Source organism: Seriola lalandi, unplaced genomic scaffold (genome assembly GCF_002814215.2).
Source record: "Seriola lalandi dorsalis isolate HSWRI2012SDOR001 ecotype SW California unplaced genomic scaffold, Sedor1 jcf7180002055008, whole genome shotgun sequence".
NCBI classification, from domain to species: Eukaryota; Metazoa; Chordata; class Actinopteri; order Carangiformes; family Carangidae; genus Seriola; species Seriola lalandi.
Genome location: NW_019525551.1, coordinates 4,019,279 through 4,044,482, shown reverse-complemented (window position 1 = coordinate 4,044,482; position 25,204 = coordinate 4,019,279). Strand labels below are relative to the sequence as shown.

At 40.0% G+C, this 25,204-nt stretch overlaps 1 protein-coding gene across 1 annotated transcript; it reads left to right on the top strand.

Moving 5' to 3' along the window:
- Nucleotides 1-1,608: 1,608 nt before the first annotated feature.
- Nucleotides 1,609-5,675, top strand: gins3 (GINS complex subunit 3). Its single transcript, XM_023397363.2, has 3 exons — nucleotides 1,609-1,891; nucleotides 2,585-2,818; nucleotides 4,393-5,675. The coding sequence occupies exons 1-3, from the start codon at nucleotides 1,721-1,723 to the stop codon at nucleotides 4,621-4,623; spliced, it is 636 nt and encodes a 211-aa protein (XP_023253131.1). The 5' UTR covers nucleotides 1,609-1,720; the 3' UTR covers nucleotides 4,624-5,675.
- Nucleotides 5,676-25,204: the final 19,529 nt, after the last annotated feature.

Below are 25,204 nucleotides of genomic sequence, written 5' to 3'. Positions count from 1 at the left end.
GAGGAGTTGAAAGTTTTCATTTTTAAATCAATTTTTTTTGTTATTCTTCATGAAGCATCCCGCACTCTTTTGGTAAACATATGCTTTGTGACTTGACTTTAGAAATCGTGGGAATTTAATTTCACATTTTGTTAAACAGTCGCCTCTTGCGGCCTTCAGAGCAGCCATCATGTGACGATGTCTAATGCGGCTTTAGCGAAGTCTGAATGTGGTATGAAATTGTTTTCAGCAGAAAGTATTCAATCCCAGAAGAGTTTTTTCCTTATTATATCACATCTAATATTAAATCACTTGTGATCATAATATGGATATGATACCTCATGAGCACCACTTCAAATAAAGTGTTACAATCCTTTTAGTGCTGAGATCATCCCTGTTCCTTATTAAGGCCATGACACATGGAGGGTTTGAGGCAGAGGGCAGTGTTAACTTGAGCAGGATCATGGTGCATAACAGTGGGCCATGAGAAGCCAAATAATAATGATAACTGCTAACCTCATTGCCTGTTGTGTGGCACACAATGTTCCAAGTGTATCATGGTGCACGACTAATAGAGGGGGATGATCTCTTTTAGGAATGACGTATGCTTCAGGCTGCTGCTGCTGCTGCAGTTGACAGTAACCCCACTGAACTGCCTGCTTGTCCACTCGCCTCAGACACACAGATACATAAATACAGTACCTTCATTTAACATGAAGGACCCCTTTTAGTTCGTGTTTTATTTTACTCTCCATGGATGTGAATGGCTGCCTACCTTTTGAGGGCAGCGACTAACATATCTGATGACCTTAATATGCAATCTTTGTGATCAGTAATAATGACATATAATAATCTGTAATATTAAAAAATGTCGAAATAAGAAAGATGACTGACCTGTTCTACCTGTTGTCTAGATTTGTAAACGGATGGAACCCTAACAGGTTGTCATCGACTGATAAATGTGATCAGGTCAGTTAGAGAGAGGGATAGAGTAAAAGAGCAATATGTAGTATGCTAATTTGTTAATTTTAAATTAATATAAATTCAGGCAAGGATTTTCCTGTGCTTATTTGAAGTACTTGTCATTGTTCAGAACATCTCATTTCTGTATGATACTAACAATAATACTAATACTAAAACTAATACTATACTAATTCTACCTTTATTACTGGTAAACATTTTCAAAACGGAGGAAATGGGACTTGAAATGTATAATGGTAATATTCTGACCTCTAATGGCTAAAATCGTAATTGCAACTGACTCTTTTTTTTTGGGGGGGGGGGGGTGAATTTAATTTTGATTTTAATTTCACTGTCATTGAAATGATTGCAGTTTTGTCAGGGTATTATATTTCCCTAATGTAGATAATATATTTTAGATTTTGTTAAATTTTATTTTTAGCTTTTAAAAAAAAACTGAAAACAACCACATTATTAAAAAAAAGAAAAAAAAAAGAAAAAGAAAAAAACAAAACGCAACCAAACAGTAATGATTACAATATGAAGCAGAAAAAAACATCATAGGTGTGGAGAGCAGATCCCCTTTTTTACTCCGTTCGATCAGATTGACTCGATTGCTCTGGTCTAGGCGTAGACCTCACAGCAGTTCTCTGATTGGTCCACACGTCCTGGCGCCAAAAGTGATAGGAGGAAGAAGAAAAACACAACAAGAGAAGTTTATGCTCAATATTTGGAGTATATATTTGGTGTATTTGCTGCTGTTGCTCGCATTTAAGCAGAAATGGATACACAGTCGTATCTTCCCGTACAGCCTGGGGTTGGGATGGAGGAGAATTTCCTGTCTCTCGACGATATTTTGCTCTCTCATGACAGACTTCCCATCCGGACAGAATGCACTTTCCCACGTCTTGGATTCCTGGAGAAGTCTAGTGACACTCAGGACATAGCGGAGGTCGGTAACGTTATTGAGGCAAATGTACTAAACACAGTGTCAGTTAAGATATTGTGAATGTATTTTTTCTAAAAATATCAGGACTATACCAAACAGTAACTCAGATATAAATGCTTTTGTTGTGTAAAGAAACGTACGCTAAACTCGATTCAATGTTTTGCTGTTTATTCTTTCCTCTTTGTATTGGTAGAGTTACATATGCGGAAGTTTTATTAATACAATTTAAGAATTAACATGACTCAGTTTAAAATCCGGCATATTTATAATTTTCCGAAAAGCTTTTGAGTCAATAAAAATTAAACTTCAACAACGTTAAGTCGCAGGTCGACATAATAGAGATAATACGACCTACCTGTGAAAATCAGACATTGATCATAATGAAGTTTTGTTTTGTGGTCAGTAACTGGATGGGGATGCATAAAACGGTTCAGTTGAGATTGAAATAGATTTTCTGTATGAAACGAATTCAAAATAATCTAGTTAAAGAAATATCACAAACAATAGAAGGATAGAAGAAGATTTTAGATTCCATGAAACTGCTTAAGTACCAGGATCCTGGTATTGTGCATGCTGGCTGATCATGGGACACAGGCCATTCAAACCTGTGCCTGCAGCAACACACATATTTGCAGTATGGACTCTAGAGTGCACGGACCATGACAGTAACTCTGAAGTCTGTTTCCTTTATGTCAGGGTACAAAGATGGAGCTTCCTCTGTGGTTGTCCAAGGGTCTGTATGAGAGAAAGAGGAGGGTGGTGTCAGTGGAGCTTCCTAAAGTGTACAGACAGGGCTGGAGGACCGTGTTCAACGCTGACCCAAACGTGGTGGATCTGCATAAGATGGGGCCCTACTACTACAGCCTGGGATCCCAGATGCTACACTTTGATAGCCCAGAGAATCCAGATATTGCACAGACACTGCTGCAGGTGAACACAACAGCTTGCACAACTATACCACAGAGGGGTTAATTTAATGTGAGAAGGTCCAAAAAAGTGCTGCTATTAAATATCAAACCTCACCACTGATACTGGTGTGATACTATTTATAATTGTGTCCAGGTCTACGCTGGACAACCATTAACAAATAATAAATATTTAAATCAGACAGGGGTCCTTGTTACACACATTATTTACACATTATTTACAAAGATTTATTTCCTTCATCAAGGACACAGCATGTCTCTGCAAACCCCTTAATAGATTTATGAAAGCAGCGTGTACTTACGACCTCTGGGAGGTGAGACACACCTGCAGGAGAGGAATTATTAAGTGTGCTTAGACTCTGCTAAAGACAATAAATTTTAAAATGAACAAATAAGTATATCATAGTGAGAAACGACTACATAAGTGCATGAGAGAGAAAGAATTGTACAAGCTCACAGACCCTAAAACATTTCTCTGGGTTGCTTTCAACGTATCAATACATGTGTGGTTAAATTTAATATGAATACATGTTGCATTGTTACCACAGCCCAGAGTCTTCACAACACATTCTCACAGATCAACAGACACTTAACAGATTTAATAACAGTCACAGCAGTGTCATTTCATACATTACAACTAGGGGGTGCACTCAGATCAGAGAATATGTCAGAATACAGTTTGTGTGATGCAGCTGTTACCAGGCAGATTGACTCTAATGTCATAACACAGGGTTGTTGCACACTTTCAAACCTTTACACTCCACAAGGTTTTCACAAACTTTAAGTGGTACATTTGGATTTTTGGATATATTTATGGACATCATCCCCATTACCTCAGCTAGTGTCCGGGGGGGTGTAGGCTTCACTTTGTCAAACTAATAATGACCCTTGCCGACTTGGGTCTGGGCGGTGAGGTGCACAGACAGGGCCGGTAAAAGCTTTATGGATTTTGTGACGGTCCACAGGTGCACTGATGTGGCAGGATTTCTCCAGGTGCTCCTGATGCCCAGTCCCAGTGTGACAGACGAGTCTGTTGTCAGTGTGTTTGTGAGAAAAGAGAGAGAGAGAGAGAGAGAGCGGGGCAAGGAGGGGCTAAGCGAATCAATGCATGGCAAACAGTTCTACAATGAAATAAGATTTTACTGATTTGAAATGGTAAAAAAAAAGAAGAAAATCAATATGTGGATGTCAGTGTTAATATTATATATATATATATATATATACACACTGTGCAGCACAGGCAGTGGCCCAGGCTCTGTGCTCAGACTAAAGAACCAAAAATATCAAGGTGGAAATCAGGAATTTCATCTGATAGCAGCTTTATAAATTAAATACAAGCTTTATTTACTGTCAAATGTTAGAACTCAGTGTAACTTAACAGGGGCCAGTTCAGTTTTTGTAAAGATCTTAAAGCTATTCACATGAAATTATACATATGTCAAGTTTAACATAAAATTTTATGTCAAAGGCTGGTTCAAAAAATGATTAATAAAAAACCCATTAATATAAAATACCTTAACTGCAGTACCTTATTATTTTTCTATTGGTTCTGAAACTCTTCATATTGTCTTTCATCAGACATTCATTGGCCGGTTCAGACGGACAATGGACTCTTCCCAGAATGCCTACAATGAGGACACATCTGCACTGGTGGAGCGTCTGGACTGTCTGGAGAAAGGTCTGTTCAGGTCCGGACAAAGTGGACTCAATGGTTTCCAGAGCTGGGAGAAGGGTCAGGCCACACAGCTCACTGCCTCCAGTCTGGTTCTCAACTACCGCAAGAGGAAGATCACAGATGTACCGCCCTGACCCCGACCTGCAGTTAACAGATGACAGACGCTGCTCAGACTCTGGTCAGTGCTTCAGAGCAGCAGCAGACTCTGACTGACTTGTGTTTTCTTTGCCCATGGACAACGTACAGTATACATTATAAATATGTTTTCTTCTTTCATTGGTTGTGCAGAAACTTGATTTCTGATGAGCATGCAGTTGATCTAGGAATATTAAATTCTTGAGACTTTGATTAATTGTTTTTTATCATATAGCAAAGTAAAGATGCCAAACGTGCTGGTGACAGATTCACAACTGTAAAGAGTTGTTTATTTTTTCTGCCTTAGGATATTTAGGCAGGTTATGCCATGTACACACCACATGACTTTCAAAGTCACCAGTTTGCATTACTGTTCACAATACTCAACATGTCTTATAAAATCATTGTGGTTTACACACTGCATGACTGATCAGTGTCAAGGGGTCACAGATTACAAGATCTTTCACCAGGAGGAATCCCCCAAGTCTGTCTGGTCTCCAAACTACATTTTGTCACGAAAACACATGATAAATGACACAGGAAATGATGAATACCATGCATGAGACAGGACTTTTTTTCTTCCAAAATGAATGTTCACATGAAACGGGCGTTCTTGTGCACTGATTTTCAGCGAAAAAACAAGGAATAAAATAAAATAATGTGGATAAGAATGGGGGATATGCGGGCAGCAGAGATTGATGTTACACAACTCCTACCCCAGGTATCCTCTCATCTCATGTGTTGTGCTGTCATTGGCTGTAGCTCAGTGCCAGTCACTAGCAGGTCACAACACTGGTCACACTAATGGATTTGGACTCCCTGATATCTAATCTGCTAAATACCTTTTGGGCATCTGCGATGTGTCAGCGAGTCTCTTGGAATGTGTCTTTGAAAATTTCACAAATAGAAATTGACCAATGTCCTTGGCAAATCATGTAGTGTGAACTAAGCATTAGTAATAGTGGTGGGTGGCGGCTGAACTTTTTTGCTTTTGTAAATGTAATTCTGTATTAAAACTTCCATAAAGCAGGTCAACTCAGCCATTTCTAAATTGCCTAGTAGGCCCTACTGTCACATTAAAAAATATTACAGAGATAGCGCCTTGTGAAAAGTCTGTCACTGTCACACAAGATAGAAATGAATATAATTAGTATTGTCCTACTGTCTTTAAGTGTGACATAATGTCCTGTGGTGTGACATAAAAGAACTAAAAATTAATTTTTATCTTAAAAAAAAAAAACAACAACCCAAAACACTTGTGTGTTGCATTAGGGGACAAATTGAAGCAAAAACCAACCTAAAGTGTCTTAGTGAGGTGTTGGTCGCCTCGTAATGCCAGAACAACTCAACTCAGAACCAAAAAGTGACATCATCACTCCACACCATGGCTCACGGCAACTCCTAGTTTTAGTACAAAAAGGAGTCCACGGTGCACGGACGAACTCATTGTGATGTTTGATCCACAAAGTGAGGAAACTTACTGACAATAACTGTTTATTAACGCCACGGTGGCCCTGAGAGCTCGATGCACTGCAACTTAAGAAAACACATGCAAACAGACAAAAACACAAACAAGTTAATAAAACAGAAATTTGACCACACGTTCTACAAGTACTGACAAAAACAGAAGTCTTTCCAGGGGACACAAAAAAGTGATGAACCTGGATGGGACGCACTTGCATGAGTATATTAGCATATAACATATCCATGCGCACTTGTTCAATGCTTTTAACTCCAAAAGTCACAAAGCTTTGAACAACAAGTGCTATGATATATAATATAATGTATTACTGATAGTGGTAATCGTCAGACCCGTGTTAAAACTGACTCACTTCTTAATGAGTCACTTGTGCTGCTGCAGTATTGTGATTTACAGTAATCACCGCCTGAATCACTGCACCATCAAAACACTGAAGCATTATGTAATGTGGCAAAATAAAAGATATACAGCAATTCAAACAGGTTGTAACAAAGGGGGAACAGTTATCAACAACACTGAGTGAAAGACACTCAGCAGTACACCTGTTCACCACGACAAGCTATTCTCAAACTATTCTGATTGAAATCAACAGGTCCGACAGTCTAACCGCCAAAAGAGATAACCAATGATCTTCACTATACTGGTTTTCACTGCCAGTCTGTGATTGTGTTGCTGGTATTGTTTTGTCGCACTCTGAGTGTACAGTATATGTGTGAGACTGTTTTGGCCTTTAGCAGCTGATATCATTAGCTTGCCTCTAGTGGAACTGCTCGTTATCCAGAGGTGACATTCAGATACGAACGTGTGAACATTTCAAATTCCACACACTGTCCCTTCAAATTTCACAGACCTCACTGACAATAACTGTTTTATTATGTTCATGTTGATAATGGTAAGTGTCAGACCAATGTTAAAGCTGACTCACTTCTTAATGACTCACTTGTGTTGCTGCCTTCATAGTTGTGATTTATAGTAATCACTATCTGAATCACTGCACCATCAAAACACTGACGCATTATGTGTGTGTGTGTCTGTGTGCGCCTGTGTAATGGGTTTTAAAAGTGAAATGTCTCTTGAAAAGTGTTTTGTGTGCATGCACCAGCATGCATGCAGCCTGCTGCAGTTGCTCCTGCACATTTTCTTATTTTACCAACTTTTTTAGCTTTCTTCTTCTTTTGTCCCATTATTTAAAGCTCCATATTTGACACTTCTTCTGTGTTTTATTTGAAGTGTTGATCCATAAGAAGATATATTTTTGGTTTTAAGAACCAAAAACCATCTCAATGTAGTTTTGCATCTCCTCTCTCAGGCTTCTCTCAGTAGTAACAACAGGTCGGTGAGCCAATCAGAAGAGAGGAGGCTCTGAGCCTTTCTTCCAGTTGGCTGACTGTTTTCTCAGTGATCTAATAAAAATATAGCAGATGTCAGGTAAACATTCAGAGAAACCAAATCCTGCAGGGTTGGATGGTGGGTCAGGTGGGAGGGACTTGGAGCATGGCCGAGGGTGGTGACTGCTTTGTTGTGACATCACAAAGTTGCAGAAGTCCTGACGGCTGGTTTTAAGGCTCAGTTTCTGAATACAGGCTGTGTGCATTTCTCTGTGGACTGAGGCTTTGATACTTTCACAGTATAAATATAGAACCTAAACCTGCTTTATAATCAAACAACACATGGACATCTACATTTAGACTATATGGGACCTTTGAGCTGCTTTTAAATTTCTGCAGCAGAGACATTGAACTGTTAGCCTCGGGGCTATCCATACATGTCCATACATGTTGTTTACATCCACCTGTAACCCAGCAACCATGTGTGACCTCATCCATTCTGTTAAATCAAGACACTAATCTCTGCTTCCTTCATGATCTCCAGGGACTTCAACTGGAAAAAACTCTCCTCACTTTCACTCGAGGACTGGTGATTTTATCTCACACTGAACGTTTTGCACATTTGCATTATTATTACTACTATTTATAATCTTTTGACTGTTATTGTATCACTTAATTAAGTTTTATTATTTTTCTAGGTGAGAAAGTTAAGGGTCATCTCAGCGGCTCGCTGCCCAGCTCCATGGATGGAGCTCCATCAGGTTTCCCCTGATTCAGCTGAGGCCATCTGCACCATTGTGCTTACAACTGGAGCTAGGTTTGCCAACCTCAGCTCTTAACATGCTAAGTACCATACACTTTGGAGGCTGGACTCTACCAGAGTCACTTTGTCCTCCACACACTATTAACAGTCTCACATGCTCAAGCTAACAGATGCTAAATGCAGACAACAACCCAGCAGAACCCTGTTTGTTGCTGGTGTGAGTATTTACAGATAACCAGCAGGCTGCTGTAACTGGTCATACATGGATTTATGTGGAAAAGGCATTAGTCTAACACATGTGAGGGTGGCCCAGTCCTAGCTGTGTGCTGAAGTGTTAAATGTGGGTCAGATGGTGGGCAGAGATAGGCGATAGGTCACTGGTGATGAAAATATTGATGTTGCCTCTGGGCTGTAACTATTGATCCTGATATGGGATTGGGCTGACAGAGCGAGGACTGCACACAAAGTATTAACATTACTGTGCTATGAAGATGTTGTGACTTGCGTCCTGTGTCTTCTGATTCTTCATGTCTCTCAAAAAACATACTGGTTGAGTTCTTCATTTTTGAGACAAACATTTGATCTTTTTTCTACCTGTCTTGTTTGTCAATTAGTCGAACCAAAGAAACCCAAAGAGATCCAGCTAAGCATAAATGACCTACGTAGGACCAAAGAGACTTTTATGGGTGTTACCATACCATACCTTACTTCCAGCACAAAGCAAACCCTGCCCTGCCTATTGGGTCAATTGCTTCCTATCAAATCATCATCAGGACTCATCAGGGCTTTTGATCAGCACACATTCCAGGTCTTCTCTCATCAGGACTGTTTACAATACATGACCCTGAAAGCATTTGGAAAGCAAGAAGGTGTTACTACCGCAGATGTCACCACCACCATCACGGAGTCCTGTTTTCCTGCAATCACTGCACACACACACTGTCCCTGCACTCTGGAAAAAAACTGTAATCACACCAGTCCCAAAGAAACCTCGTCCTGTGGTTAAAATGATTATCAGCCTGCAGTTTTAACTTCTATAATAACGAAATGTCTCGTCTTATATTGTTTCTTTACTTAGAGCCCAATGTTGGATCCCTTGTAGTTTGCATTTACAAAGAATGATTGTCAGGGACCAAGCAGTGAGGCAACAAAAACACAGAAATTGTTAAAAAAACAGGGTGTTTATTTACCCAAAAGAAACAAAACAAGAGTGTAATAACTTCAGCTAAACAGGTCAACAAAACATAACTATACTCAAGATACCAACTAAATAAGGGGTTAACTAAACAACCTGACCCAACACAATGACACACGAGGGAACACATATAGTGGCTTGGCCAAATCATCCTGAGCGGAGAACGAAGTCACACCCCCAATCCAAGCTTACCTGTTCTTTCTTTTGGTATCCAGGATGGTGGCACGTGCGTGTTAGTGCACGTCTGTGTGAATGTGTTAAACCATTATTCCTACCCACGTTCATAAAGGGTCCAGCTTGACTCAGAACTGTCTCCTCTTCTTCTCCATGTGTAAGTAACTTGTCGGCTACATAATGTTACATGTGTGTTTTAGTGATCGGCTACAAAAGACATGTTAATGTTAGATAACTTGTTGTTAACCGCATCATCAGTGTGTTTCGCAAACGTTGCTACCGCTAGCTAGCTAACTGTCAGCGTTGCTGTGGAGCATATCACAGCAATGCCAGCGTGGGCTAACGGTTGTGGTTGGATTGATGTTTTGTCGGCTCTCGTGAACACAGGGTGACTTTATTCAGTTGTGCTTCTTGTTTTGTGTTTAGCGGCCACTTTCACTGAGCTGGTGCGACATCTAGTGGCACGTTCTAGTAGAAGCAGCCATATCACACCAATCCTTGCCACCATTCACTAGTTACCTGTGAGTTTTAGAATTGATTTGAAGATTTCTTGCTTGTTTTTAAAACCTTGAATCGTCAGGCTCATTCCTGTATTTTCCCAAGAGCCTGACTGCTGCCTTAGATCCTTTGGCTAATGGGTCACATATCTGAGGAAGAGAAACTCAATATTCTCTTTTCAGTCTCACTGACTTTTATTCTAAGGCTTTTACTTTACTGGTTGTATTTGTAGTAATTATTTTAATTATTTCATCTTGTTTAATATTTTATGCACTTTGTAACTGTGTTTTGAAATGTTTCTCCTTCTTCTTCTCATGGAGGCACAAATCAATCAGTCTCACTCGCAGGGTAATATTTTATGGTGAGAAATCTGAACAGTGTGAACTGTTTGTGGCTGGATCTAACCATCACTGTCTGATTACCCTTCTCTGCAGGCAGATCTATTACAGGCCTTTCATTACATCTGTCTGTGGGTCCTGGTGGGCAGTCTCAGCCAAAGGTTTAGCTGAAGCAAAGGGCAGACCGAGGGGAAGCGTCCAGGAAGCTGACATACAAGACACTAATGCTGCCTCTGGCTTTTGTCTACTCTAAGGGCCTCTGACATTTGGTATTTGTTGGGAAACCATTTGTGTACACGATAAAATGCTGAGAGGAGCCCTAGGCTTATTCTGTCTCCTTCTGTTGCACCCTCTCACTGTCGCTCATTTTCTACATATAAGTACCTAAATTGTAATGACGTTTTCATTCTATTCTTCTTTGCATTCACTGGATCTTTGAGTCAGCCCTGCAAATAATTTCATCACTTTCTCTCACTGAGGAGACGTTGTGCAGGCAGGGTTTCTATTCTGAGCAGGGCCACCAGTACACCATACTATGCAATTAACATTTTATCATCTCCACTTCACAGCCTGCGCCAGTGACTCTTGATCTAGAGCACATGGATTTGCAAAGAATAAGTAGTTAATAAGTAGTTAGGTTCCACACAGTTAATGAATTAAAGTTGACTGTTGTACTTCTATTGAAGTTGTTGTTATCCGTAGTTGTTGTGGTTATGTTTTCCACTGTGAAGAGTTTCCATGTGCAAAGGCACCCAAACTGTCAGATCAGAGAGCTCTGTGTTTTGTTTTGTTTTTGGCTTATTTCAGAGAAAAGTTGGTCTGAGTGAGTCTATTAGGCAGATGAGTTACTGCCGACGTGAAGTGACAAGTTACTGTATTTACCATAACAACATTGCCCTAGTTAGCAGAATCCAGTCCCCGAGGAACAGCACTGGACTGTGTAGTGTCTACAATAATAGTTGCAGGTCACATAATACCCTGGAACCATCGGTGAGCAAGTTACTTGAAAAATATCAGTTATTTATTACTAAATCAAAATTACTCAACTCCAAAAGTATTTTTTTCAGTACTTTGTTTCAGTACATGTCAAAGGTGCTACAGTTTCTGTATTTAATGTGTAGAAATAGAAAGCAAAACATCGTGACTGGGGTTGGAGATAGCATCACCCCTGTGACTGCACACAGTGTCTGGACACCCTCCAACTCTCAATATACCCAGGTGTTTTTGTTATTGTAGGCTTACCATGGGGGATGATACTCCCCAGTGTGACCCCTGACACAGCTCGGTGTTTAGCTGCCTTGTATTCTGTGTTTTCTGGCATCTTTTAGGATTTTGTTGAGATTTTAACATCAACACTGTTACACGTAGAGAGCGTCTTGCTTGTGATTACAAGTTAATGTCACGTAAAAGGACTCTGCTCACAACTGGCACAGCCATCTGCCGCCAACCAAGGTAGGCTTGCCTAATCACGGAACTACCTGTTGGAGATGAGTCGACTTTCACCAGGAGTCATTGCAGGTATCCCTCCTCACTAATCAGATACCTCTTGATTTACTTTGAGGACACAGGCGGAAAAATATGAAGGAGAATAGTTATATGGTGGTTGTTTTTCCTGACTACTGCTGCTGCTACCAAGTTGACAACGGTTTTCTGGCCCAATTCAACACATCTGCCAAAGTTTTTATGTATGTCTCCTTTCAGCATCCAGATCATCTCATTAACCTGACTGCGTGTAACATACTACAGTACACAACATTACCCTGCTGGAAATGACTGTGAGTGTCCTGAATGAACAGTTAACGTTACTAGAAGAAAAACCTAATTAATCTTCTTCGCTTGTTGACGATCCTGTCTCTCTGTAAATCAGTAATCATAGACATAAAAACTGAGCTGAAATCCATTGAGCTCCTTATCTTGGATCTTGGTGCTGCAGGGCAGGATGAAGGTTTCCCTTCTTCTTGATGACTGTAATTCTCCTCAACCACTTCGCTACTCTGGCTAAGGTCACTGACGACCCCGCCTCCTTACTTTCTCCTGTTCTTTAGACCAATTGGATTATAGCATCATCCAACAAGCCCTCCCTGCCCACCACTTCCAGCTCCCAATGTAGCTCTCCCATTGGCAAATGTCCCTGACTATCAGCCTCACTATCTGTATGTAGTAGTAATCCTGGAGCTAACTGCATTCACACACCTGGTAACGCTGCTGGTACAGCCAACCCCTCCCTGTCCACGCTGCTGTCAGACCACAAAGCCACTTCTTCCATTGATACCAATGTGGCTAGCATAGCTATCACAGTGATTACTAATCACCGGCTTCTTCCCAAACTCAATGGTACAATGGTACTAGAAACAATAATAAGCCTGAAGCTCTGATCTTAGGCGACATAATCATCAGATTAGTCAAGTTTTGAGAGCCTGGGCAAACACTGTCTAGCTGGTCCCACCCCCACTATGTAAACCAGATCTGAATGTGTCAGCCATCTTTTTGGCCTCAATCAGTGGTTGCAAAACTTCTTAACAGCAACAGGTTAGAGTTTTATCAGACATTATGATTCATTTTGGACTGTGTGTGGTTTATATAAAACTGATAGCTTCCATCCAAACTGGAAAGAGCCCAGGGGCCTCATTATAGAAACGTCCTATCTTAAGTCTTAGATTAAGATAGGAGGAATATAAGATATAGATATTTCCCAATTTGGTTTGACAGAAACAAATCCTAACTACTTTTAGGAATCCTATCTTATCTTACTTCATCCCTCCTCAGGTTAGGACATCCTAAATACTCAATCCAACATTGCTAATCAACTCTTACATCTGTTACATAGCAACAGATTCTACTTTTCTCCTCTCATCTCATCTTGCTGTAACCCTTTTTGTAACCCTTTAGATTTCCCATTGAAATATGCAAAAATTGGAACAAAAACAACAATGGGTACTTGACCCAGTCTGCCCTGGGCGCTGCACTCTGGTTGTGTATGCATGCTATATATTGCACATTTTTGTGTGTTTTCTTGTCTGTATCCAGATGTAAATATACAGGAGTTCTGTGCTCATGTTGTTGAATTTTGAGCTCAGTTTTGTTTTATTTGTTGTTCTGGGTATTTTGTTTATAATGTTTTTTAATCAAATTTATCTCAGTGTCTGTGGCCCACCTCATAGACACTTATGCTCTGTCTGAATCCCATCAGGCAGTAAACTACCTGGTCTGGACATTTCAGGAAAGCTCCCTTGAGTTCAACTTTACCGAGACCAAGGAGCTTTGCTGTGGGAACCCAGAGAAACCAGACTCATAACAGCCGTCAACCCCTCAGTATCGAAGGCCAGCTGGTAGAACAGGTGCAATGTCAGCAAGGACATCTTATCCCTGGTTTACAGGACAATGAATCTATACTCCCCTTCAACATTTCAGCCTGTTACAGCACCCTCACCACCAAATAAAACTATAATCCAATAACTACACAGGCTAGCAAAATAATTGGTTCACCCCAAACTCCCTTATCTGAACTGTGCACCTGGTCAGTAATCAGGAATCCTTCCATCAGTGCTTCCAGTTACTGCCATCAGGTCGATGCCACAAAGTCCCACTGGCCCCGAAAAACATAGACAAAAAATCTTTTATTCCCTCTGCGATCATCATCTGAACAGATTAAAAATAGGTAGCCTACTGTAGTCTGACCTGTTTAACACTGCTCTTGTCTAGTTTTATTAGTTTTTAGTCCTATTCTATGTGTGTGTGTGTGTGTGTGTGTGTGTGTGTGTGTGTGTGTGTGTGCAGTTTAAATGTGCACTATTGTTGTGCCTTAGGAAAACTTGTGTTACTTTGTGACAGACAATAAATTTATCTTGAATCTAGACATTAATGCATTTTCTACAATTACTAACTGTATTTCATTCTTTATACTTGGCATGAGGACAAAGCATACACAAGAGTGAACGCAGAAACATTTCAATCAGGAGCGATTTCATTCTGAGTCAACGAATAAACTTTTATTGCCACGTGCAAAACAAGGGAGGGAAAGTGAGAGATGTGAGTCTTAAGCCATAAGACCCCAACGTGATGTCGTCATATTTAAAAGGGGTTGAGGCTGTGTGAAATTTAGGAAACCCCCCAGGACAATGTGACTGGCTCATTGATGAGATCTGATTGGTCACTGAAAACACCCAAAGTGAGCTGATTACAAGAAGTGGGGTGAGAGTGAGAGAGAGAGAGAGAGAGAGAGAGAGAGAGAGAGAGACAGAGGGTGAATTGTGACTGAATGAGGCATAAAGAACTTAGCTTCACAAAAGGGAACAGACTCCAAATACAAAAAACGCTGCAAATATGAAAACTTATTTAAGACTGAAAGAACAATTCATCTGTTGATTATTTTCCAATAAATTATGTAGATTATACACTGTATGTAAATAGTGAAGAACTTTCACAGCCACAGGTGAATTGTTCAGAAAGCTTGTTTTGCCCAGCAGCAAAACCCAAAGATTTCCACTTTATAGGAGAAACTTGTAAACATGTAAAGGTTACAGCATCTTTTTCTTCCCCACTGTGGTGTATCCTCTGCTTCTCTTTTTAATCAGCCTTATCTTATCTTTTAAATCCTCTATTATCTCCTGTCTAAAACCTGCCCCACCCTTTCACCCCTTGTGATGATGCCCCAGTAGAGAGGGGGAAGTGCAGGAGGAGAAGAAGAGAGGTTATACAGATGACAATAGACAGCAGGAAAGGGACAGAATGTCAAGAATGAGGAGGAGAAAGACAGAAAAAGGAGAGAGGGAGCAGTGAGCTCTGCAGCAACCAGCCACATCTCAGCGATGAGGTGTGAGGATTAGCTGTATCTGAAGCAACGCCCCCGCTATGCTCTCCAAATGAGTATTATCTCCCCCTCAACCCCCCCCCCCCTCCTCCTGCATTGGCACAAGAGCAGCAGCTCATACAATGCCATGTTGTCAGGGTTGGTAAGAGGAGGGAGTCCAACGCGTATTATGTGTAGCAGGTGGCAGGCAGCCTGAGGAAAAAATAGGCAGCTATTTGGTAGATGGTGATGTGCATGTCTGACTATGCAATAGTGATACAAGTATTTGGACTGGGTAGTGTGATTGCTTTGGACTCTATAATTTACTATAAAGGGATGGTTGGTCAGAAATTACACAATACAACATTATTGTTCTGGTCATGGTTATCTTTTATATTAGTTTGCACTTATCAATATTTCTTTATGTCATCAGTGGGACAAATTATTATGTGTAACATGAAAGGTTTCACTAATAGTGATGAACCCACAGAGAATTACCGTCCAACCCTGCAGGCCCCCTCAGCTCTGTGAAGTGTTTGTTTAGCATCTCTCAGCTCATTCTTCTAGTTTAAAGGGCCTATTTGCCAGTTTCTGCCAGTGAATGTGGTCTCTTGCACTTTCTTGCAGCAGGTGGTGGTGATTGTCACTTGACAAGATCTTAAGCCATCATTGCATTTACAAAACAAGAGGTCATAATATGCCCTCTGAGCAGTGCTACGTCTTCAGGGCAGATTGGAACAGTGAGCATGGCTAGCTGCTAGCTGGTTAGCATGCTAAGTTAAGTAGAAGAAAAGATGTGATAGGGAGAAGAGTTAACATTGTCATTGCTTTCCACCACTGTAGACAGCCCTTAGTGAGTAAAGGACTGATAAGAACTGGTAAGTAAACAGCTGTTAATGCTAATGCTAGCTATGTAGTCCCCTCGGGAGTTAGTGAGAATCAAGACAGAGCTAAAATGAGATTGAATCTTGGATTTACCTTTGTTTGGTTGTCAAAAACCCAATTCTAGATTAATGCTAATGTTGCTCTGTGTCTGCTAGACAGGAAATTGTTTGCTATCATATTTGCTACATCGACCATGTAAAGCAATATAATACATTTTCTGCTTTGTGTGTAGTCCAACCCGCCATGTGGACAACAAAACACCAACAAAAACAATGGAACTATAGCATCACTCTAACAGCATTCTGATTCAATCTCACACAAATAATCCTTGATGATGAAGACCTTGTGTTATGATTAAAAACTTGGGAAATTTTTCAGCCAATATGGATGAGAATATCAAATCAAATCATTAACAGCCACTCAGCTTGCATGTCAACAGTCGACCCATCTTCTTCTGTCTGCCGATGAATACCATGCAATATGGTTGAAAACTCCACAAAAAAGCTGTTGAGTAGACCTTGAGTTGGATTGTTTGGTTTGAATGCTGTATCAGATGCTTTTACCTCCAAGCGATAATAGAAAAAAACAACAACTATATTTTGTGTGTTTCTTGACATCAAGATTGTCATGCATCTCTACAAAATATTACCTCTCAGCTGCTTCAGTTGTAAATGATCAAAATGGCTTTCGTCTTCCAAAAAATCAACCTGTTCAAATTCTATTCATCTTAAATTTGTGATTTTTGAAAATCTTACATACTTACTGTTTCTTATATTAATTAATACTCCTTTTGAATTAAATATCGACATCATCCACATCAAAGCAGCATGTCTATAGAGTCCAAACATCAGTGTTTGCATATGTAGAAAGTGTCTTGTTGCTTGGAGGGTGGTTATAATATGTAAACATGTAATTTCTTTTTACCAGACAAAAAATTAAATTCATCCACAGTCATTACTGTAAAACTTTACTCATGTAGCTGAAAGGAATCACAACATTTTAACTGGAGCTTTTGTAGGAACAGTTCACGTTTCATCAGCTGTTACCTGCAAGGACACCCTGGGGTGCCCACAGCGAGCTCAAGCGGTGCACTGAGGTTTCAACAAAGGTTAAAGAATTCAGTATTACACACAGTAATTCAATTCATTAGGATTCAGTTCATTTAGTCTCAAAATTATACAGTTTAGACCAGGTGGATTTGTATGTGACATTTTGAAGCAATCAATGCTTTGACGTGTGAGAACTTTTTTATAATACAAGTGCCAATCAGAGATCAGAAATGCTAGGATGAATGTCTTTGTAATGGTAGTGGTGAATTATTACGTAACAAAATGTGAGGTAACAGGTTACATCCTAAAATGGTGCAAGTATAATTTGTAGTCCCAGGACAAAGATATTCAACAGCTTACATTATTTCAGCATTCAGCTCCTCCAGCTCCCGTCAGTCTGACCCTCATGTTTACACTTCAAGAAGTTGTTTTCTCTGGGTGCTTTTCATTTGTCTCCAAGCAACATTATGCAACTATTTCAAATTGAAATAACAGCTTCAAAATCATTTTGATGCTACACTGACTTAATAGGGAGAATGGCGCTCCGGCTCCAGTCAGTGTTACTCAGGAGTAACTTCCATGAGTGAAATGCAGTGTGTCCTTTTCTCTCAGTTAATGATGACATCTGCACTAATTACAGATTTCTGTGAGGGATGGTCTTGTGTGTTCTTGCTCAAGCCTCCTTCAGGTCCCTGCTCCCACAAAAAGGAATAAGAGAATCGAAACATCCTTCATGATAGTGGACCCAAAACAATTTCTGGGTAGCAAGAAGACTTGAAACAAGGTAATAAGAAGAACCCCCTCGTCTACGTAAAGGAGCTTCAAATAAAATGGAGGAAAAACAGGTCACATTATTTAAAGGCTTCCCAGTTATTTATGATAAAACTTTAAACAAGACTTAAATAACAATATGTGTGAAAATAGATCAAAAGCTACAGATTCGAATGCTTATATTTAGTATTAGATATTATAAATTTATTAAGATTCATTATAGAATATTCTAAAAAAAATCAGACCCCTCAGGGTCCCCTACAGATGTCTTGCCTAGGGCACCAAAATGAGCAGAGACGGCCCTGTTGTGTTGGCAGCAGACACACTTACAGCTCCTGTGGCATTACTGCACAGAGTGAGTGCTTTTTAGACTGGATCAATGGGAATGGACGTAGGGGACAGACATGCCAGGGGGCTGGCTTTGTGACAAGGCCATGCTGAGTTTATGTGTGTTTGCACAAAGAGATATAAATAGATTTAAAGTCAGTTTCAGGGGGAGGTCAACAGGGATTTCAGTGATTTTGATGGTGGGTGAGGGTTTGGGTCCAGGGAGAGGTGGCTGTGCCATGTGGTGGATCTTTGGGTAACATGAAAGAGCACAAGCACGAACACAGATACACTATTACACAACAGAAGATTATAAATTGTAGTGCTTTCTTCTATATCACACATAATTGTAAGAGATAAAAGGCGATTGGCAATATGCAATGAGAAAAGCAAAATACTACCCTGTAGCTACATCAGTAGTCAAGTCCATTCAAAGCCCAATATCTGAAATCCCAAATTTGCCTCAAGGGGCTTAACAGTATGTACATCATACACCACCTCTGTCCTTAGACAGTTGAATCATGTAAGGAAACTGCCCCCAAAAAACTTTAATGGAACAAATATGGAAGAAACCTCAGGAAGAGCAACAGACGAGGGATCCCTCTTCCATGCAATAGATGTCATGTGTACAGAAGAGAACAGTGTAGCAGATTTACAGTATGGACAATCAGAATGGTAACATTATAGATTTTAATGAAGAATATGATCTGGAAGGACACTGAGCAGCTTTGAGGTGCCACCAACAGACTGGACCTGAGCCACATGAGTTCCTCTCCACCATGAAGACCTGGACAGAGGACAGAAAGAGGAAAAGACAAACACACGAGGTGAAACCCAAGCACATCATTCGCACGTCTAGGTGAAGGAAACAAACACACAGAAAGAGAGAGACAAGGAGGAGGCTGGGACTCCTGAAGGATGAAGATCCAGGTCTAAAACATCTGGAATGAGGCACTGACAACCAGGAGAGGTCCCAGGACAGCTGAAAATACGGAGAGAAAGAGCGAGAGCGAGAGCGAGAGCGAGGCACAATGCCATGACGCTCATGTGCCTGAGCGAATAAACAAACATAAAGAAAGAGATGTTGTGGTTTTCAGAAAGTTTACAGTAATCTCTTCTGCAGGACCACATGGACTCCACTGTTCGTACTAGTTTTAATGGATTCTTTGAGACTGAGACCAACCTGCCGTTGGGAGAATGGTAACAGGTACAAAGCCTGAAGTGATCAACGAAAAAGCCACTGACTTGAAGTTAAGAAATAAAGATGAGTTCCACATTTGGATTTAAATGCCTCAATAGATTCAGACAGTCTGGTGTCAGCAGGGAGGTTGTTCCAGAGGAAGGGGCATGATAGGAAAAAAGGAAAAAGCTCTGCAGCCAGCGGACTTCTTTTTAATTCTGGAGACAGACAGGAGCCCGGTATTCTCCGACCGAACAGCATGGGGTGGAGTTAGGAGATAAAGCATGTCCATTTAAAATTTTGTATGTCATTAGGGGCAGCTTAAAGTCTGATCTGACATGACATTTTCTGGATTTTGTAAAAATTATAGCTAAGAACCATTTGAAGACTTTTAGTACAAGAACCAGAAAACAAAAACTGACATGGACAGAAAGACAGATTTTAGCTGTTACGTAGGTGGAGGTCTTGGTGATGTTTTTAATGTTGTGATCAAAAGAGAGGGTTAGATCGAACAACAAGTAACACCATTCACCACTTTAGTAAGTGCAGTTTCAGTGAAGTGTAGTTTCAGGCCCTGGAGGATGAAAAGGCCTTTGGGGAAGGGGTCTCAGACTTTAGGACCTCACTTATGTGTTGATTAAGGAGAGAATAATTCTCCCAGCATAATCCTTGTAGCTAATCAGAGTCGCTGAGAGCTCTCTCAAAGAGAATAGTCTTTCAACCAAATCCCACTGTAAAAACATATGCTGGAAAATGGTCAGTTCCTTTACATAAGTGTTTCTGATTGAAATTAAAAGTCTTAGTTGGTTGTTTGGTTGAAAGAGCCTATGACTGAAAGTTAATATCTAATTTGCCAGGCAGAGAACAAAACAATTTTAAGACTTAGATGTAAAAGCTTGTGACATGTCAACAGATGTCAAATGATTCCAAATGACACAAACATGTCAGAAAAAGCTGCCGCTAGCTGTCAAAGAATTTATAAAGGGATCTCATCTCTCATCCTTCAGACTTGTCACGTAGCATCACACATGATTCACAGTAGGTAGTCACCTTTTCTCCGAAAAAAACTTTACATTTAATTTTATAATTTCGCATTCAGCTGACATTGTGGTCTACAGCAATTTGCAGTAAACTAGCTGGGTCTCAAGTTTTTTGCTCCAGGCCTTTTTTGGGGACAGGCTACATGACTGTTGATGGACACACTGGGAAATTGCAGAGATTGAGCCCGTGGCTGTCAAGACACTGATCACTGACAGTCTCCAGCCTCACTCTAGGGCGGCCTACTGGTTTAGAGGTTGCTACAGTCTGATGACTACAACTGAGATTAGCCTGTTAGCATGTACCACAATGAGGAAGTACGTATAGAAGTGAACTTTTACATTTCTATTGATGTAAACACACAAATGGAGAAACAAGTATAGGTCAAAACTACAGCATATGGCATCATAGGCCATTTGTATTTTTCCTAGTGTAAGTTGGTTTTAGGTTTTCATCTGTTTGTTTCTGTCCTATTCTCAGTGCTCACATATACATTATTTTAATACAGCTGAATTCCTAATAAAACTGTTCTCATTTACATGTTTTTCTGTTTGTGTTGCCAGACAATGGAACAAGTTCACACCAAATCATTTTGAAAGAGCAACAACCAATGGGGTAACTCCAATACTCAGCTGGCTGACAAATATTATAACCTTTTTAGTCAGTCATGCAGCATTCGGCTGACCAATGGTGTAACTTCATCAGTCAGTCAGTCAGTCAGTCAGCAACAGACTTGTTCATAGGGCTAGCCACACTATTGCTGTCCAAGTTTTTCAATTTACGTTTTATCAAAACAGCTTAAGACCAAAAAACAGAAAGCACAAATACACACATCTGCACACATATGCACACAAAAATAAAATCAAACAGTAAGCCTGAGGTTAAAGAAAAAAAAAGATAATATATTTGCTTAGGAGTTCATTCCATCACTAAGTGTCCCTGGCAGATTTCTACTTCTGCCTTCAACATACAAGATTAACGTTTCTATTCATTGTGCTCGCTTTGTATCTTGGACAGTACAAATCAACTCTTCAATTAAGTGTCTGATGAGATTCAAATAATTACAGTTCACTCACAACAGCTGCAGACAACGTAGTCCAACAGCAAAGAGAGTGCACTCAAAATATTCTTAATTATTCTTAATTATTAATATATAAATGACAGCCTGAAGAGTGTGTAAACTTGAATCTGTATTTCTGAGAAAGATTTTTTTTTTCTTTTTAATAATTTTTGAGCCTACTCATAATGTGGATCACAGACAATTAGTACTTACCAAATGGTACAGAGCCTTTTAGCCTCTTTTAACTAATTGTTTTGTTTACAGAACACTGACTGTATGGTCCAGTTTGTCCACAGCAGCCTCAGATTTGTGTTCTTGGCCATTCTCCTCTCACCTCTCATCAGCAAGGCATCTCCAGAGAAGCTGACACTCTTTTTGACATCATTCTGAGTAAAATCTCTAGAGACTGTTGTGTGTGAAAAGCCCAGGAGATCAGCACTTTCAGAAATACTCCATTCAGCTTGTCTGGCACCAACAATCATGCCAGTGTTAAAGTCACTGAGATCAAACTTTTTCCTCATTCTGATGTTTGATGTGAAGATTAACTGAAGCTCCTGACCTTTATCTGTGTGATTTTATGTGCTGCACTGCTGCCACATGATTGGTTGACTGGGTAATCGCATTAATAAGGAGATGTACAGGTGTCTATGGCTGACTATGTAGTACAATAGTACTATTCAGATATGCCTTAAACAACTCAAACTGCATCACATTAAATGTTCCATAACACCTGCATATGCTTATTGAATGAAGAGTTGAAGCATGCTTCTATATAGATATATCAAATACATTTAAATTAGATTTGACTTCAGTGTGATTGTTGAAAGCTATTTGATCAAGACGAGTCAGATAGCAGAGAGTGTTTTGGCAAGCTCTCTGTTAGTTTGAAGCTGCTGTCTAGTCAATCAGACTGTGGTGTGCTAAGTAGGTCACACTGTCTATGAGAATAGAGAAACACACACAAGGCGGGAAAAAGGAAGGAAATGATGCTAGGATGGATGGATGAATAAACAGACAAATAGATGGCTCAGGTTCAATTTTCCCAATTCTGAATCATCATGAAAACATATGAACAAAAATTGTTTCAAAAAGGGATTTTCATGCAAAGTTTCAAAACTCGGTTATAATGGCAAATATTATAGAGTCAACAGTGCACATTATTTAATGACCTGAAAGCATAAGTCAACTAAACATTCACCTACTACTTGCATGTGGATGTGGGATGTGTACAACAGTCACAAGTTAATGCAGTTTAATTACATTTCTTAGCTACAGTCCATAGGGAGCAAAATGCTTTAAGCTTATTCTTTGTTACTTAGTAGTCTACATCATGAGCCAGCCGGTTCACTACTTAATTGGTTGGTTTTTATTTTCTAAATGGAAAATGCCAACATCACTGAAGCACATGACTCGCCACTCTTGGATGAAATACAAATGAAAGACATAATTTTATCCGAAAAGAGAGCTCATGCCAATTACCAACGGAAAGGGAAGAAATTGCCAAACAAATTATGGCAATTAGTGAGTTCTCTACAGATGGGAGGCAACTGAGGAAAAGGAAACATGGGGAGAAAAGTTGGTGGATGAATAATAGGAGCAACCTGATGATCATTACAAATCTGTCACTAAGTTTGACATGGTGTCATGTGTTTGAGGAGGATTTGATTTTTGCAAATGATCATTAGTGAACTGAAGTGACTCACTTTCAGTCAATGTGTCATTTGGCAATATTGCAGGGAGCAGTTATTATTTATAGAAACAGAGCTTGCTGGTTAAATAAGTGATGACACACGACGAGGTGTCATATCCAAATATGATAGATGAGGAAGAGTAGAAGATTTCTCTTCACAGAAACTATTGCTTTCTTGTGTGTGACCAAAAAGGTACTGATGTGTTTAATTAACCAATGAGGCAATAAAAATATATTGAAGACTGACTTTTTAGCTGGTGTGTTATCCTTTTAGCATATAACATAATGAGCTGGATGACAAATATTTGCAAGCTGGTTATTCAAGTCAGCAAAACTATTTCTTCATGGTTATTGTTTACTTACAAGAACAGCGATACCTTATTCACTGTGATGAAAAGGAGGCAGGAGCTCTTATCTTCATGTGCTAAGCTAGGAGTGGGGATGTCAGCTTTCAATATGTCCAACTGCCTCTGGGCTTGTCTGTGCATAATGTCGTGCTATAGCATATTCCATATTAAGAGTACGGCAGTGTTGTGTTCAGATGTGTATATAATCAGGGGCCTTTTTTCAGGACAAGAATGACAAGATTTTATGTTTTATTTTTTACCATTGGATGTGTCAGTGGCCACGGCAGACAAAGAACCTGTGGGTTTATTTGATAACTAAGATCTACATTAAAATTCCTCTGTGTGAAATATGCAGTGTCAAAGTACATGTACTCTTTCAGTGTTATCACAACGACGAGTAAAATTTCTCCCTGTGTAATTGGTGAAAATTTACATAGTCAAAAAGACGTACTGTAAGAAGTACTCTGGAAAGCCCAGCCCACCTTATTCATTTAATATAGAGGGGTGATTGTGTTGTTTATTTATGGTTATTAAATTGGTATTTCTGGTATTCAAACACCTATAACTTTTTTAGGGGACATAATGCAAATTTCAGACAGTGATAGATGACATTGAGTGCAGCATAAAACGTTTGTTTGTAGTGTAGATGTCCTAACGTGCTCAAGTTGTAAAAAACGTATCCTGCTTATCTCTTCACATCCTATGATTTTGTTAGTTATGCTATTCTGAGTTAAAGTTTGAGTTTGAACCCTGAAGTAAGTGTGAGTTTCCCGCTAAGCTAACAGCCAGCTATTGTGGAGCTGCCATGAGCTACTGGCAAGCTAACGAGTAAGCCTTGGGACTTTATCAGTTCTCTGTCGAGTGTAAAATCACACTAAAGCAGAGTTAGCGCTTTATGGACTTTGGACTTCAGCAGTTTGGGTGCTAACCCTTCAGCTAGCACCCTGTGGATATCTTCAGCCGCACCTCTGGCGTCGAGTGCATGGATGTATTATAAGAACTGGACACGGTGCCACCGCTCTGCCTTGCAGCCAATTCTTCCCAGTGGCCACTCGCAGTATTGAAGCGAACAATCTCCTGAAAAACTGTTGACAGGACACCTCTGGCTGTAAACACAATCAATTATTAATCATCATTCTGTCAGGGTGTAAGGTTAGTCTGTCGCAGGGCAGGTATACTTGGCGACATAACCAGGTTCTAAAAAGTTTAGCTGCAGGAATTGAAGAGTTACGGAGGCAGGCAAACTTAGGAGGGTCTAAAATAAAGAGAGTTGCAATCAAGTTTGTTCAAGAGGGAGAGAAAGTTGGTAAGACAACAAGAAGGCAAGGTAGCTTAGAAGGTGCTTGTGATTGGGAAATGCAGGTAGATTTAGGAGGAAAGCTTGTTGTTCCCCAGGAAATAGCCATTACAAAGCTAAGGCCTGATATAGTCTTGTGGTCTAGGAGTAGAATGAAAGTATATTTCATAGAGCTGACTGTTCCGAGGGAGGCTTCAGTTGTAGAAGCATATGAAAGGAAAAAGCTCAGGTATGTTGAGTTAGGGGCAGAAGCAGAGCAGCGAGGATGGAAAGTTAGGATTTGTCCAGTGGAAGTAGAATGTAGAGGATTTGTAGCAAGGTCTGTTGTCTCTTTGGTGAGGGAGTTAGGAGGAAGTGGACAGAGTGTGAGG

What these genes read in the sequence shown, in the direction of transcription:
- gins3 (XM_023397363.2), top strand. Translation starts at nt 1,721, where the DNA reads ATGGATACACAGTCGTATCTTCCCGTACAGCCTGGGGTTGGGATGGAG. An exon ending in ACACTCAGGACATAGCGGAG is followed by an intron (nt 1,892 to 2,584) that starts GTCGGTAACGTT and finishes CCTTTATGTCAG; the next exon opens with GGTACAAAGATGGAGCTTCC. An exon ending in TTGCACAGACACTGCTGCAG is followed by an intron (nt 2,819 to 4,392) that starts GTGAACACAACA and finishes GTCTTTCATCAG; the next exon opens with ACATTCATTGGCCGGTTCAG.